The 18,249-nt window shown below is 37.0% G+C and overlaps 1 protein-coding gene across 2 annotated transcripts in view; it reads right to left on the reverse strand.

Moving 5' to 3' along the window:
• LOC123864250 (FMRFamide receptor-like) overlaps positions 1 to 18,249 on the reverse strand; it is a 91,368-nt gene that overhangs the window by 7,405 nt on the left and 65,714 nt on the right. The window contains exon 3 of one of the 2 annotated variants that reach the window (XM_045904546.1): positions 11,584 to 11,588. The exons of the other annotated variant lie outside the window; for it this stretch is intronic. Within the exon in view, the coding sequence (XP_045760502.1) occupies positions 11,584 to 11,588 (5 nt within the window). The remainder of the gene's footprint in view (positions 1 to 11,583; positions 11,589 to 18,249) is intronic. 2 annotated transcript variants of the gene reach the window in all.

The raw sequence follows: 18,249 nt of genomic DNA on the forward strand, positions 1-18,249 counted from the left end.
TAACCCATGTACGTCATAATATAACATAATTACGAACCAATCATCACCAGCTCATTACTGAGCACGGGTCCCCTCTCAAAATAAGAAGGGCTTGGCCATAGTCTGCCATGCTGACCAAGTGCAGATTTGCAGACTTCACACACCTTTGAGAACATTATGGAGAACTCTCAGGCATACAGGTTTCTTCACCATATTTTACTAATATTGAACTGATCAAAACGCATATACTAGCTGTCGTTACGTTAGAGGTGCGTGCCCAGGACCGAACACCGACCTTCCGAGTAGAAGGTGGACGTGTTAACCATGACGCTATCACGGCAAGTATCTATATAAAGCGTATCATTTATTTCTAGCTAAAAGCGTCCTTTATCGGATCTCGTTAGTATTCTATTAATGTCCTTTATCCTATTCCTTATTCCAATTGCTTCAATAAAATAAGTGGTGGCGCAATATAGTACCCGCAGCTACGCTTCGTAGAGTCGTCGTAGAGAAATTGTAGACATCTTTGTTGAAATGGTACAGTGTTTGCACTAACGATTTTATTTCTACAAGTGTGATAATTTTCAAAAAAAACACCGGTCAAGTGCGAGTCGGGCTCACACACGAAGGGTTCCGTAATCGTATGAGAAAACACTTTAATTTTTTTGGATTTTCGTGGTAATCATATTTAAATTGTTATTATTTGTTGTTATAGTGGCGTTAGAAATATATATACTGTGTGAAAAATTAAACTCTCTACCTATTACGGTTCACGAGATACAGCTCTCTGACAGACAGACGGATGGACGGTCGTTTTTAATTATAAGAGAAGTATATTAGTAGCGCGCTCCAAACAAATCTGTCTGTCGTTTGTTAAATTTTCATTGAATTATTTGGTTTCACAGTTACACAAAGACTCAAGGAATTACATACAAATACTTTGTACCCGTGTATCTTTAAAATTTGATATTTTTAACCCCCGACCCAAAAAGAGGGGTGTTATAAGTTTGACGTGTGTATCTGTGTTTCTGTGTGTCTGTGTATCTGTGTATCTGTGTATCTGTCTGTGGCATCGTAGCGCCTAAACGAATGAACCGATTTTAATTTACTTTTTTTTGTTTGAAAGGTGGCTTGATCGAGAGTGTTCTTAGCTATAATCCAAAAAAATTGGTTCAGCCGTTTAAAAGTTATCAGCTATTTTCTAGTTTTCTTGTAGAAAAGAAGGTTAGATAACCCTTAGGTTCATAATATTCAAGTGTCAATTGACAAATGTCAAGCTGTCAAGATGGACGTTGCCTAGATATACATAATTATTTATTTGAAAATCATTTGTCGGGGGTGTTGAAAATTTTTAATTTACACTTGTTATGGTAACTGACTCAGGCAAAGGCGCAGGTATTAGTTTTTGGCACGTGTTTACAAAATTTAATTGAGTTTGATTGTAGATAACCCATTATATGCAATCAGCACGCACAGCGCACAGCGAGCTGAGTCCCTATGAGAAAGAACCTTAGAAACTGGTAGGGCATGCGTCGACTGAATACGTTAGTATAGCCCTAGCCGTAACAACCTATACTTATAGTGGAAGTCACCCACGATAGCTATATTCTAACAATCTTATTTCATACATAATTAATACTAAGCGAAAACACAATTAATATCCTTGTAGGCGGAGATATTACAGTACGAACTAATTATCCTGGGAGTAAGTATCTTCCCAACACGTAGCAGGTTATATCATGTACCTACTTAATCCCGTTGTACGTGAGCAGATTCCCACTCAACCTATTACACAGTATATAACCTCATTGGGATAACTACCACACCTCCGAGATTTAAAACAAACAAGATAAACCGGTCAAGTGCGAGTCGGACTCGCACGATGGGTTCCGTACCATCGTACAAGAAATTACACTTGTCTTTTATTTTTATTTTTTGTATGGCGGCCATTCTGAAATTTTTAGTATTTGCTGTTATAGCAGCAATAAAAATATAATATTACACTCTGTGATTTCAACTCTCTACCTATTACGGTTCATGAGAAGGCTACAGTCCACTGACAGACAGACAGCGGAGGTTTAGGCATAGGTTTAGGCATCCTTCGAGTATAGAACTCTAAAAAGGCGAAAAAAGAAAATAATTGTGAAAGTGTGTCTATCTATCACTCTGCCATATGATGATGTCTATTGCCTACCTACTTTTTAACGGCTCTTAACCACTAAACCGACCGCATAGAGATAGCTTGCATCTTGGACGCGAACATACGATTTGATTCCGCGAAATCAAGTATCTATACTAATAAATAAAATTGGAGTGTCTGTCTGTAATTTCGAAATAACTACCTCATATTAAGCTCATATGGTTATTTGAACGATACCATAACTGAATCACACGTTTTTAAAATTTTTGTCTGTCTGTCTGTCTGTCTGTCTGTCTGTCTGTCTGTCTGTTTGAAAAGGCTAATCTTTGGAACGGCTGAACCGATTTTGCCGGGACTTTCACAGGCAAGTAGAGGATTGACCAGGGCGTAAAATAGGCTACTTTTTTAACCGACTTTTAAAAAGGGAGTTGTGTTTTTCTACCTATGTACACCGAAATCTCCGAGATTTCTGAACCGATTTGTGTCATTTCTTTTTTATTCGATAGAGGAACTTTGCGACATTGTTTCATAAAAAATTTGGAGTCCAACTCCTCAATCCTGATGCTGCAGGGGATCTGACCAATCCACGCGGGCGAAGCTGCGGGCATCAGCTAGTCTAAAATAATAAAGAACCCCACGATATATCTAAACCCCTAAATTCCCGTGGTGGAAACCCTGGGCATTAACTAATACCTACAGTTACTACTAAAGAGAATGGAAAAACTTTTCAACTGAATACATTAAGCCCCGAATAAGCTTAGAAAGTTTACGATACAAATGGCCGGATGCCAGATTATATTATTGTCATACAAGTTATCATATAATTTATTGCTTTTGGTAAGTTTTATGAAAAGATTTTTTTAGTAAAGCTTAAAATAACCCATACCTAGTCTGTTATTAATTATTATTAATGGTATGTAATTAAGTAAAAATTCTGAAAAGTAATATTTTTAAAAAACCCTGAAGCATTTAAGTACTTTTTCATTTTTGCCCGAAAGCCCAAACACAAATTTTCATGGATATAACTTCAAAATCGACGGACTTTCGTACTAAATGGTTTTCCAAAAATCGGTAAACGATTTTTCCATTTTTAATCGACAATCTAAATACCAATTTTGATAGATAGATATGGCTTGACGGGTTTTCATCGAATTTTGTTTTAATCCCCTTAGGGGTGGAATTTCTAAAAATCCTTTCAAAATTTTAAATTTCTTACCCCAGCGGTATATGCTGCGTTGATGTCAGTCATGCGGGACAAGTTTTTTTATATCTATAGATATTAGGCATTAGTTTTGAATATGTATACTTTTGTTTGTGCAATATGTAGGTTGCTTACGCGTTGAATTTGAACAAAAGGTGATACAAAATTATGTAGGTTAGATTAAAAAATATCAATTAAACAATAGCATTTAAGATTTGATTATAATTACTGTTAGATCGTAAGAATAGAGTCGATCATAAGCTTGCACTGAATAAAGACGTCTACCACAACGCCGTCTCTCCATCATTTAACCCACCAACAAGAAATTAATATTTCATTTGAAATTTGGTGCAGTGGTAGCTGATACTGCGGGTTAATGTATACAGTGATTTTTATTTTTTTTGGTATAAAACTTTTTATCGATTTTACTCCATAACTCAATTTACAAAGTTTGTAATGTCAAGTTGGTACCATGTTTTTTTGAAGATCTGATAAACAGTTTCGGAAAAAGAGGATGGAACTCCTCAACGGGTAGCAGCAAAACGATCGCGATCAGTATAATAGCTTAGTAGAAAGTAGACTCTTAGTCATAACACCCATACTTTACCCATACTTTGTCTATGGAATAGGCAGGCTCCCCGTGCGAAGCCGGGGCGGGGCAACTAGTCACAGTAATATTATAAAGGCGAAAGCATGGACAAAAGTTTGTGAGTATGTACGCAAAAACTACTGGACGGATTTGGCTGAAATTTAGAATGGAGATAGATAATGTCCTGGATTAGCACATAGGCTACTTTTTATCCCGGAAAATTAAAGAGTTCCCATGGGATTTAGAAAAACCTAAATCCATGCGGGCGAAGTTGCGGGCATCGGCTAGTAGATTATAATTCTCGACTGATTGCAGTCGACCTAATATGTTTTCATTGATTGGCATTGGCATGCCCACGTATGTGGCGCAGGGTAATATCGTGTGCTATTATTAGTGATTCATAAAGATTGATGGCTGTTTGGCTCGATGGCTTTCATGTGGCGTTATCATGTTTTATCGACGAAAAATTAATCATCGCCAGACAATTTATGTGTAATATAAAATTATACATGTACTTTCCTATTGTGTGCATAATGATAGTAAAAATTTTATAAGAGACTAGCTGATTGATGCCTCCGACTTTTTAGGTTTTTTAAAATCCCGTGGGAACTTTTTGATATTCCGGGCCATAAAAAAGCCTATGCCACTCTCCAGTTTTTAACTATGTTCTTGCAAAAAATCACGTCGACTCTTTGCTCCATTGCGTTGTGATTGAAGGACCAACCAACAAACACACTTTTTCATTAGGGATATATTATACCTATAGCAAAAGACAAATCATTATCTACAAGTTAATAAGTTAAAAGATTTTTTTATTAAGTAAAAGCTTTTTTCATGTATTGGGATTGCTCCTGAAAATATAATATATAAGTCCAATTACTGTCTTGACATACAGTGCCATTAGCGAGTTCCAGCGCCCACTTTCCATCTCTATTGTAAGGGTCAGATAGTCATTATATTTTTCGTAAAGTACCAACCTACTCATGAAAACAAAGCAAATGAGCCTAAATTCGACTATCCTGCCCATTGACTTAAGTATGATAATCTAAGGTCCTGCCCTATACCATCAGGGAGTTCTAATACTCCAATGTTCCAAACCTATCACCTATTATCATTCAAATTACACGTGTCTGCAAAATTTCACCTTAATCAGACAGTCGGATTTTATAGCTGAATAATTATTTCGACGAAAGAAAATATACAAATACTAAAAAAAGCCAAAATAATAAAAAGCTTTTAGAAAGCTCTGTTAACAAAGGAATAGATTAAATTCAGTTTGTATACTTAACTCTTTGTCAAGGGCTTATGTCGATGTCTAAGCCTTCAAGGCAGAACAATAGCTTAGGTTAGGATGTCGCTGGCAAGAGCTAGACTTCAGAGGCGGTAAACTATTCACTATTCAGTGTGTAGAGGCGTTGCGGTGACGCGCCCGACGAAGCCTGACTCGATATACTTGAATATAAGTACCTAGTCCATATGTCGACTTTGAATGAGTCGGATACCAGAAGCTGGCACAATACACAAACGCAATCTTATTATACACTAGATGTTGCCTGGGACTTCGTCCGTTTTTTAAAAATTTAGTTCGAACTCTTTGCTTTTCCGGGATAAAAAGTTGCCGAAGTGAATTTCCATTTGTTTTACATTAAATAAACTAGAATTGATAAGACAAGAACTAAGAGCTTAGTTGAATTTGATACTCACATTATAATATATCAAGCTTAACAGGGCTCTCTCCGTCACTCGTTTCATACAATCGTAGTTCCAATTTCATTTGAATATTAAGCAACCAAAGTCCATGAAATTTTGCAGACATATTTTAGAAACTAATATCTGTGTCTGTGGTGTTTTAGATTTTTCTAAAAATATGTAGTTGTAAAATTACAGGGGCTCAAAGATTTGTAAGAATTTTTTTAAGACCGCGTAACTTTGAAACCGAATATTTTAACAGAAATCTAGAAAACCACAGACATAGATATTAGTTTCTAGAATATGTCTGCAAAATTTCATGGACTTTGGTTGCTTAATATTCAAATGAAATTGAAACTACGATTGTATGAAACGAGTGACGGAGAAAAGCCCTCTTAACGAAAATTATCAAAGTTTTCGAGAGGTGATAACTCTTGCTAGGGGTCCAGGTGTCCGCGTAAGGAGTTTCCACGTAAATTCCTCTTGGAGAGTGCCTGTCGTGGTGAGCGGGGTTATTTATCGCGATCCCCACTTGTGTGGTCAGGACGAAGTTTATTACTTAGGTACATTTTAATTAACCATTAAGTTACATAAATATTCTGTTTAAAAAGTACTTTCTATTTTAATAAGCCTTGGCAGCTTAGATATAAATCTTTATTGCACACAAAACATGAAATACCAAAGAAACTAAAAATTAAAAACAATTGTATGTAAAGGCGGCCTTATTGCTCAGAGCAATCTCCACCAACCTAGCCTAAATCAGCCTAGTGGCCGTAAAGCGTCCGCCTCGTATTCGGCAGGTTGAGGGTTCGATCTCGGGCACGCACCTCAAACTCTTCGGAGCTACGTGCGTTTTAAGCAATTAAATATCACTCGCAATAACGGTGGATGAATAAATTATTATGATAAGAATAGTTTACCTACTCTTTAAGAATATAAATTAAAGTTAAAATATATTTATGCTTGATGTTAAATTGAATAGAGTAGTAATACTAAAAGAGCAGATAATTAATATAAAAGTCCCGCGAGAAAAAACCTTTTAACCTAAATATCGGAGATGCTTTTTGTTCGTGCCGCTAACAAATGGCTTTCAAGCCGATATGAATAATATGTTAAATAGTAAAGATTTGGATAACTCTTCAAGATTAATAAATATTCAATAAAAACTCTATATAATATAATATTTTGCAAAAACTGTATGATATTACGTAGTGATTACAGCTAACGCGCTCTCCAAGGCACAGGGGGTCAAATTGGACTTCCGGAATTTTTTCTGCCTTGACCCTCTATTACTAGGTACGGCTTGGGTACAACTTAATAAGTCCAAAAAATATATTCTGTTCACTAAAAATATGCTGTTATTCGAAAATATTCTACTCATATTGTCTTGCCCTAATCTCTAAACCTAATATTACGCAATAAACTGTAATTTACTAAGAAAATACTTATAACGATCTTCGTTTTGTTTTTGTGAAATTCGTTTGTTCATAATTCTTTTGCAGAGTTAATTTGGCAGTCTACCACTACTACCTGGATAAAATACTGATATATTCACAGTATATAAAATGAATCCTGTAAAATTGACGCCCAGCTCCCTTATAGAATCATAAATGTAATTATGAAACAAAGAGTAGTTAATGCGGGACAAGGTCTAGGGTTACCACATATAAATCAGAATTCCCAAACCAAAACGCTTAGTTTCTAAAACATTTCACATTAAAAAAAACAAAGGTCTAAAAGGAAGGTCTAAATTATATCTTTTTACAGGGAACCCAGAACGCCTTTCAGGTTGAAATCTAAAGAGCGCACTTTGACTTTGCTGAGACTTAAGTTTCAGTTAAAACGAGACAGATTTAAGCCAGCGGTATAACGCTGTCTCGTTTTAACAGTGTCTTAAGTCTGGGCAAAGTCAAAGTGCGCTGTATAGATTTCAGCCTTAGACCTGTCAATTAGATTAGAGATTAGTTTACACTTTACAGGCAAATAGCCGAAGCACACGTCGAAGTTCGGTTGGAAGGACATTAATATTACTCTCCCAGTCACTGCTAACCCTATGATGACGTCACAATAATTAGCCTCGTACGCTGCACGGAGCGGGCAGGCGAGATACATCGTCTCTAACAATAATTTATTACGGCTTACTCACGCTTCCCAACAAGACACATTACCGAGCACAGGCCTCGTCAGATAGTCGGATGCATGCTTTAATTAATTTGAGAATATTACGAGTAATAAGACTATTACATAAGCCCCTGAGACATTATTCCAGCTGCACTAAGTACACGTAAAGTACAGCATTGGAAAATAAATTGAGAAACCTGGTCAACTTCTAAATAGAGACAAGTTTTTAAAAGCTTTTATTAGTTTTATTTGTTCATATAATATTGTGTTCATATAATTTTAAGTATTTTTAATATTTGTGAAAATCTTTAAATAAATTGTCATCTGGTTCAAAAAAAAAAATCGTCATTGAATATCAAATTGATAACTGATTTTTCGATTTCAATCATTGATATAAAATTAAGTGTTATATAGTTTAATAAGGCAGGTATGTACATTATGTTATTGTATCCAAGCTATTGTTCTCTTCTGAAATATCAAACGGAATCGTTAAAATACAAAAATAATAATATCCAGTCAAACCATTATCATAGCATCAATATTAATTTAATTATTAGTAGAGTTAGTTACCTTTGCGTCGTGTTTAGACGAATGGGCATATCTTTAATATTCATTTTCCGACGCCAAAGTGAAGAGAATTATGTCAAAATCTCGTTTAATTTTTGTTAAAGTATGAGAAACCTCATTTTGTACGTACGGAACCCTAATAAAATCTTAATTAGATAATTACGCGTGAGTGAGCTCGCAGATAGCGCCCACCCATTTTTACGGCCCGTCAGTTGAGATACAGTCAAAGGCCGTAAGTCGTGTAGCACCCTAATGATCATATTTGCATGGCACGGCTATGCACACGTGTTAGGTGTGTGTGGCGTGTTTATAGAAAAGGTCATTCTTTTTTAAAAGAAAAAACGCAACGCAGACGGAGGCGCGGGCATCATCTATACACTTAGTTTTAAAAAACGTGTTAAAATAAAGAAAATTATTCTAAAAAAAATGCAGGTAGCATGTCTAATAATAATAACATTCTAATAAAATCTGTAGGTTGCGTCGTAGTCTAGACAAAGAATAAATTATTTATTAATTAAACAGTGGAGACAGATTTCCTTTAAAAATGGTGCCGGGCGCTACGTGGTAATTTTCGTAGCGCTGTAGGAGCTTCGTAGGTAGCCTCCGTAGCACTTCCAAAGATTACGTGGCACCACCTGACCAATCATTGCTGTATAGTATACTAGCTGAGCGCCCACTTCGCTTTGATGTACCTATATTTACATAATATGTTACTTCTCGATTAGGTAGTCTTCAAACGGTGAAAGAATTATTACGTGCGGTGAGAGTTCTCCATAATGTTCTCAAAAATGTGTGAAGTCTCCCAACTCGCACTTGGCCAGCGTGGCAGACTATAGACAAATTCTTCTCATTCTGTGAGGAGACCCGTGCTCTGTAGTGAGCCAGCAATGGGCTGATCATGATGATGATGACAGTATAATATGAAGATAATAACAATTTGCAACTGAACTGTGAGCACAACTCAATCACCATTATAACCTAGAGATGTTTGTTTATAACCAATTCCAAATATTATTCAATCTCTCAAAATAATTTGGAATCCCCTTTAAAACTTAAACACGAATAATAAAGTAAGTTTGAACAACGGGATTAGCATCGATCGCTGAAAAACAAAGCTCCTCCATTTGCTTGTTAGCGCTTCGTTCAGCTTCGTTCCGCGCTGCCAGGGATATGAATGTTCCGCTAGATGCGGTTCTAAAAATGTACTCAATACTGATGGCCTAGTGGTTATAACGACGGCCTCCTCGAGCCACGGGTGTTTAGTTACTACTATTCAGACATATAATGCAACACAACAAATGACCTTACCTTTATTTTATTTTAACCTTAGTTAGTGAAACAATCGTCAAATATTATTTATTGTAAACGCTATCGGTATATTGTTAAGCGAATTAGGTACCCACGACACAGGATTGCCTAGTGTGGGTACCATCGGACAGTGACAAATTGAATAAAATATAGTTCTTTGGTTAGTAAATATATTTTCATTTTTTTTCATTTTCCTCCTATTCGGGCGGTCGGGGGGACGATCCCGTGCACGCATCTCTTACTTTTCGGAATTATGTGCGTTTTAAGTAATTAAATATCACTTGCTTCACCGTGAAGGAAAACATCGTCAGGAAACCTGTATGCCTGTGAGTTTCCATAATTATCTCAAAGGTGTGTGTTGTCTGCCAATCCATACTTGGCCAGCGTGGCGGACTGTAGCCTAAATCTTTCTCTGAATAATAAAAGGAGACCCGTAATATGTGCTAAGACTGCGTCTAAAGCCAGAGTGAACTGGGGTAGGGGAACTTTCGGTTTGATGCTGAATCGAAGATATGTCAAATATTAGGCTATGTTGACGTGAAATCATAGAAAAATCACACTAATATTATAAAACCGAAAATTCGTATGTGTGTGTGTGTATGTTTGTTACTCTTTCACGCAAAAACAAGCAACGGATTTCTCTGTTTGGAATTGAGATAGATTATATCCTGGATTAACACATAGGCTACTTTTTATCCCGGAAAATCAATGAGTTCCTACGGGATTTTTCAAAACCTATATCCACGGGAATGAAATCGCGGGCATCAGGGCTACCTATGTCAAATGTACTAACATTTGACACCTGCCAGTGACGACGAAGCCTCGACGTTTTGTTAGAAGTTCCCTAAGATGTTTATTGGAACACGTTGTCACTATCGCCTCATCTACTGGGACATTGATATCGCTGCCAGCTCCGACCGCTCTCCGCCCGCAACACTCCAATACTTGGATTGCGACCAAATTATAAGAGTATAGATTTTTTGACTAGTATTTGCATGAAAATTATTCCATCGAAAAGCACTGAAGTACTTTTGTAGAATTTTACAAGAAATAAAATTGTTGAGAACTACAACCTCAAAGCATTGACAAGCTTTGGTCTTATGAAAGGGTTCGATTTCCAGCTGGGGTCATTTATAATGATTTTTAAATAGGCTTTGGTCTGACTGAGTGGGAGACTTCAGGCATGGTTAGTTACGACAACACCCGTGACGCCAAGCGGTTTGGAGTTCCAGCACGATGCCGCATAGGAACCAATTAAGCGTATGGATCTGGTAAAAACCACCAGATTCTACGTTAGGCCACTTTCATCTTAGACAACATCATCATTTACCACTTACTACTAGATGTGTTTGCAGACTAATATTATAAATGTAAAAGTATGTCTATCTATCAGCTAGCTTTTCATTAAATCCATAGGCGGAGGAAGGCGGGACCGCTACTATACTTTTAGTACATAAATATAAATCAAATCAAGTTCGAGATTTATTACAACATACTTATTTTGGGATAATATTGGATTTGTTTGATAGCCTTTTGTGATATCGATATACGTAAAAGTGATACCTTGCTAGTATAAGGCAAATTATCTGCTCGTAATATTTTTGTAGGAACCGAGTCGGGACGGTAGGAATAACTCGCGTCAAGTGGGCCGATAAGAAGTCAATTAAACAGCCGTTAGCAGGTTATTAAATATTTGACCTTTCCTCGCTCTCGGCCATCAATCTTCCAGCGACACCCAGCTTCTCTTCCATGTCTATAGATGTTTATTGACTCGAATAATACAAAGTTTCGTGCTAAATAATGCTAAATCAAATGTTACTAGTAATTTTCAGTAATCGCGATCGGTGCCTGGTGGTACGCAACGCAGAGTGCCTTCTTAACTTAATTTTAACCACAGACCAACAAGGCAGTTGTTAAAATAGCTTGATTAATTTACTAAATATCCAGAACGCCAGCAAAAACTTAGCGTTATTTTTATACTGCCTTTACACCATCTAATGCCAATAGCCATTTGCATTATCTTGTAGTTTTATTGATTTAGATTTTATTGTTTTATTTTTCAAACCAATTTTTCAAACCAGCATTTTATAGCGTGCAAAACTCGGGTCAATGCCCCACCTACGACCCGGAATTGACTTCGAGTGACCTATTTACGGAACGTTCGTTGAACTCTACCGTCAGTCAGGTGGTTTTGTAGTTCTTTTATAGTACCTTATCAGTCATCATGAGTGCTATCACCTGTCTTCATGTTTGCTAGCGTTCTGATTACACCCTGTATAACCTTATAGAGTCTATCACCTACTATCTGAAGCTGCAAGTCACGTGCGACAATAATCGCTTTCCCCGTATCTACAGCGCAGAAAAGGGTATCAAATGAAATCTAAAAGAAAAAATTTTTTATAATTTATTTCAAACAAGAGTTGAAGATCTTGAACGATAGCATTTCCGAGAGAATGTAATATCTGAGATTTATCTCGGATATTACTTTCAAAAAGATATTATCAGGAAAAAGTCTCAATAGATTTTATAGGATTTGAACTAGTTCACCCGCCTCCACTACAATCGGATAGAACTTCTGAGAATCCTAAGTGGGCCTACACTACACGCAATCACTATAATGAATGGTTTGTCCTTCAATCACATCACAAAGGAGCAACGGATCGAGGTGATTTTTTGCAAGGGTATACTTAAAGACCTGGAGAGTGACGGGATTTAAAAATCTAAATCCACGCGAACGAAGTCGCGGGCAATAGCTAGTTTTCACTGAAGTCAAAGCCATACCATTCTCTTTTATTATTTATTGTTGAATTTGTAACATAATGATGTATTGTTGAAAATTATGTAAACTTAAAACTAAAGCTACAAGGGTTCCAAACGCGCCCTAATCAGACTGGAATTAATAAAAATGATTTTCAGCCTGACCTGAACGAAGCTTGGAGCGTTAGATGGTCCTTTTATATAATTAAAAGTCAAGAGGTTTGTTTTTATATGTTGAAATAAAACAACGTTGGAATTTATCGAAGAACAAAGCAAATAGGATCATGTTTTGTCAATTCCAGATAAATATCAGACGCTATAATATTATCGTCAAAATATTTGCTCAGATTTACGAGTTCTTTTCACATTTTGTCGAGTTGGGAATTTTCCATTCCTTTTCAATTACGAACGAAATGCGTGATTGTTTATTTCTTTCTGTTTAGAAAACTGTTAGAAGCTTTAAATTACATTTAAACAATAACAGAAAACAACTAGGTACTCTATTAAATATTTGTGTAAAAATGGATACTAATTAATCTTTAGGTATTATTCTAGAATGGTGAGCAGCTCGCACCAGAAAGCGCAGCGATAACTCAACTAATCACTAAATGGTCAGGCGACATTATACGATTCGCAGGGAGCCGCTGGACGTCCCTAGAGCTATGCCCAGCAGTGGACGTCCAGCGATTGACAATGATGATGATAATTTATTTTTAGGTGGAACAATACTGCAATGTGTATCGTGTTGGAATAAAAATATGCGTTCCTGGAGTTTCAGTGAGATTTTTGAGAGAAAATAACTCTTCCAGTACCAACAGCCAAAATCTACTTTCAAAAAGAAATAAAACATTTGTTTATCAAAAAAAACCTTTTTTTGTGTAGAGCGTACTAATTTTTTGTTGTTTTATTTTGTACGTTCGTTAAAAGTTTTTTTAACGAACCCTTGAGACATAAGGAAAACAAAGGGTCCCTGCCTAATTAATTACGGCGTGTGTCACTAGCCGGTCTCACACGGGCAGCTCGAGCAGTTGAACTTGAAGCTGCCTAACAACTGCAGCTGACCGCCCGGAGCAGTCGCAACTGCTCGAGCGGTTACATGTATGTATGCAAATAGAAGATTGTAGTTCACTATGTAGTCGCAGTTTGAAGCAGTCAATCCTGGCTGCTTCAAACTGCCCATGTAAGGCCAGTCTAGGGCCCATGCTTTGTTTATTCACTATAATAGGTATATACGCTTGACCACGACCACACATGATAGGAAGTGATGATATTGCCTAGAAGGTGGCTATTCATTTTTGTTTTAAAGATACGCGTATTAACATTTCTAGGAAACCCTGATCTCGGAAGAGTATGTCGAACTCTAAGCCATGCGTACCTTAAAGTCTTTGATAAGTAAGTATTAGTGGTAAATAAATTTATACTTAATTATAAAAGTTATTTATGCAAGTTTAACAATAGAGGCACGCTGAACAAAAGTTAAATGAAATGTCAAGAAATCTCATTTGCAGCAATCACGAAAACTATAATAAGTTCAACTTTCTGTGAAGGCGCGGTTTCAGGGGTGGTTCGTTTCGTATTTACTATAATGAATTTTATACTGTACAAACGTTTGCAAGGGCAGAAGCTTTGCTAGGCTATAACCATGGCTATTTTGTATTTTTTTTTTCATAAAAATAGCGAGCTAACGAGCAGGCAGGTCACCTGATGTTAAGTGATTACCGCAACCCACTTACATTTGCAGCACCAGAGGAACCGCCAATGCGTCAGTAGTTAAGGTTATTATTACATACCTACCCTACAAATATTACGATTATGATTATGGTTATTTTTGGTACCTAGAGACTAGAGTCATTTCCATAATCTTATTAAACGGATTATTCTTTCAATTTCTGTCAGTTATTTTGTTTAAAAAATTAATAACTTAAATATAATTTTGCAGATAAAGACACCCAGCCTTCGCTAGCTTATTTAACGAGGCTATTTCGCAAGATTTGGGACAATTAGCGAGGCTTTGGGACCGAGGTCGGACGGAAATATTCAAATCAGGATAGATAATCGTAAAATAATATTTATTGGTAGATTTACTTCCTTCTTGGAAAGTATCCTACTTCGCAAAAAATAAATAAGTTTCATTTGTAATAAAAACATCTTAGGTAGTAAAATTAAGTCTGCTAATAATAATAATTAATATAATTTGCTGCATTAATAAATAATTATGGATCCTACTATAGTCCGACCTACACCTAGGTAGGCCCTTAACACCTAGTTACAGTACAGTACAGCATTTTCTTGCATCAGGATCAGAAGTTCTTCCGAATTCAGTATACCTACCACAGGGTCAACAATATGCTGAAACCTAAGTTACTTTTCATGACTTTGACTTTTAGTTTTAAATATAATTTTCTGTGTATTTCTTTTTATTTATAGACTAGCACTATAGACTAACCTTAATAAATATACAATTGAAAATTGAAATATAATTCAAATAGTAAAAGTTTTAAAAACAGCTTTGATGGAAAATACAAAAAGAAATTCTAAATCTTATTGTACAAAAGCGGATTAAAAATATTCCCACATTAAAGCAATTTTTCTTTCGCAAAAATGTAATTTGATCGCGTCAGAAACCCCTAGAGTAGGTCGAGTGTATGAAATAAAAGAAAAGAAAGAAATAAATAAAGTGGCGTAGAGACAATTGTAAATGGCCGCAGACATTGAAGGGAGTGCGTGGCTTCAAGAAGGCGCAATTTGTAGCCATTTGTATGAAAACGACTTTTTATCGAACGCTTTTGAGAGTATGGGCCGGCTTAGGGCAGTCAGTCTGATTGAGTTGCGGGTAGAGCCACGGTGTTACAGCATCCCATTTTTTGTTCAGTATAGGGATCCACTTGACCGCTATCTCGCGTGATGGAAATCCATGATGTTAGTACCTATTCGAAGAACGCACCTGCGTTGAAAATAAAACCAGAATTTTATCTCTATAGGTTAGGTATCGATAAGTTTAGTGACGCGGTCTTATTGACCTAGGTAAGTAGGTATGTTAACGAAAGTTAAACGATTCAGATTACCTTTGAAGGAATCCAAATTAATCCAACCTTGGTAGGTTGGTTACCTGGTGGTAAATAATAATTTTAACTACTTTTAAAGTAGGTAGTTCCATATATTGACTAGGTGAAATACACTGTATTAAATTCTGTGTTAAATAAGCTCTTAAATTGTAATAAAAGCATTAAACTATAACGAGAAAGCGCACAAGCTTTAACGATTTTTCCCAGCCATCAATGTGAGGAACGAGGTCGCCTCGTGACGCGGAAAGTCATTCCGTCATTCTCATGTGTGTCGGTGCAGTGAGTGTGAGCACTTGGCTTATTGCCCCATTGTCTGCGTGCCGCGTGCCGCGTGCCGCGTGCCGCCAGGCGCCTACTGTGTGCCGCGGGTAATAACTTGCGAGGCACGTACGATCTGCTACGTGCAAGTCTGTAGCACACCACTATAAATCTAGTTGGTGTATTGTTTCAGCTGGTGCAGAAACCTTGCACTAGTGGGTCACATCAGTTTTACAATTTTTTATTCAGTTCTCAATAATATTAATGCCCTTCCGACCGAATATCAGCCACGGCGACCAATCTCCATACAGATTAGCCGCCGGGAGATATGATAGTGCATATGTGTGTCCGCAGAAACAGATGCACTCCCACTCCCTATTCCGTCACTCCGACGTCACTTGGACGGAAATCCGACACGACCGGAGAGAGATCAGACGCAGGTCCGACGGCTTTACTTGCTCTCTGAAACACGGGGGTGACACACCGCCATCTTCCTAATTCCAGGCTAGTACGAGTACTTACTGAGAATTTCTTTACACAAAAACCCAATACATATTTTTTTTTGGCCCACCCCAAAAATCGTACCCAGGACCTCGTCATCAACATAGTATTAGTTATAAATAGATAGCTAAATGCAGCGTTAAAGTCAAATCACTAAACAGCTTTGGCTTCAGTGAAGTGTTGAATGCCGTCCAGCTATTGTCAATAGCTGTAGTCAATAAAGCGATTAGAGCGCACCAAAGCAAGTGGGAATTACTTTCATTATGAGTTGCACGCCACTGCTGGCCGGGCAAGAAATACGAGTAGGTATGGAGAGATCATAGATATTTTGGATTTCTGTGGGAGAGATAACCTTCCCGCTAGTCCCACGACGTCGACTAGTTTGTCTGTCTTGTGATTTCTATCCTAGGTTATTATCAGATGTTAGTGATACTGATGATAACCGGGATTGACAACGGATAGTTCGGAGACAACGAAAAGGACCTTGGATGTTCAAACTTGTTTACCTATGAACCCTTATGTTCACTCTGCTTTCGTAAGCAATGCCTGGGTCATAAAGCAGACTTGTTTAACAATCTTTATGATAATTAAAAAACAAAAAACAAGCGCAATCGAATGATGCAGTGTCATACGAGTAATTAGGCCACACGCCTCTCAATAATTTCAACTAATTTCGAGTAACAATGTGTTAATTCTGACAATAGGTGGTAATTTGCATGGAACGTGGTCGCGCGGAACTCACTCGCCGCTGAATGTGTGTAGGCACATTGTTCGCGGCAACTCTGTTATCTGTTATCGCGCTCACCACTTCACTTATTTTGTCAGCACGCATCATCACGCGGCGAATGGTTTATTGAGCATTCTCTCACATAATGTCTAAAATAATACTAGCTGATGCCCGCGACTTCGTCCGCGTAGATGTAGGTTTTTCAAAATCCCGTGGGGACTCTTTGATTTTCCGGGATAAAAAGTAGCCTATGTGTTAATCCAGGATATTATCTATCTCCATTCTGAATTTCAGCCGAATCCATTCAGTGGTTTTCGCGTGAAAGAGTAACAAACATACACACACACACACACACACACACACATACAAACTTTCGCCTTTATAATATTAGTGTGATTAACAAATAATTTAAAAACTCTTTAAAAACCTAAACTGCGGTTTGCACTGTTGTCTCAAGTATGTCGACATGTGAAATGTTATCAAATAATTGTGGATTTTTTCACATTTGAAATTGCCTCATACAGCCGCCATATTGAATTTCTCAAAAAATTATAGCCAGTGTTACTCAGGATGGTGTGAGGATTTTAATTATACCCCATACATCCAAATCTATTCAGGCATTTAGAAGTTAGGATGGAATAAACAAACTCACGTACATAACTACACACATAAGCCCTGAAAACATTTTTTTATGTATATGTATCTTGTATTGTGTGTGTGCTTTCGTGAGGAACGCCGACCGAGAGGCTGAATCGTAACATATTGCATCTTGGAGACGGACACTGATCTTAGAAGAATGAAAATTAAAAAAAAAAACCTTGCTCGTCATTTTAAATAGCGCTTGAACGTAGCATCGCTAAACAATTAAGTATTCCTCTAGTAATGAGCTTTTGAACTTAACTTAAAAATAAAAATTATTGAGTCCTTTCTTATAAAATAAAATTTCATCCAATTTCATATTCTTGAAATTAGATGGACATCAGTTGACCAACTTTGCAGTACGAAAGGAAATGTAAAAAGGGTTGAAAATAAATGAGAGCGACACTGCAGCAAACTCATTACACGAAGCATGGCGACAAAGCAATGTGACTTTGAAAAACAAACTTTATTTGACTTCCAGTGTTGCCAGTTGCAGTTATATACTGCTTTGAATGCGCGAACGAAATTGGTTTTCAAATTAAAACCAGAGTTTCGAATTGCAATTTACTATTTCTAGGAAGTCCTTTTTGGTGACGTCAGAGTGATCTAGTACAGTGGTCATCGTTACATGCTTTACGCTTAGTGGGAGAGGACGGGGGCTTACATAGATAGATAGAAATAGAAACAGAAAGATTTTAACATAAAAAA

This window comes from Maniola jurtina, chromosome 4 (assembly GCF_905333055.1).
Source record: "Maniola jurtina chromosome 4, ilManJurt1.1, whole genome shotgun sequence".
Classification (NCBI taxonomy): Eukaryota; Metazoa; Arthropoda; class Insecta; order Lepidoptera; family Nymphalidae; genus Maniola; species Maniola jurtina.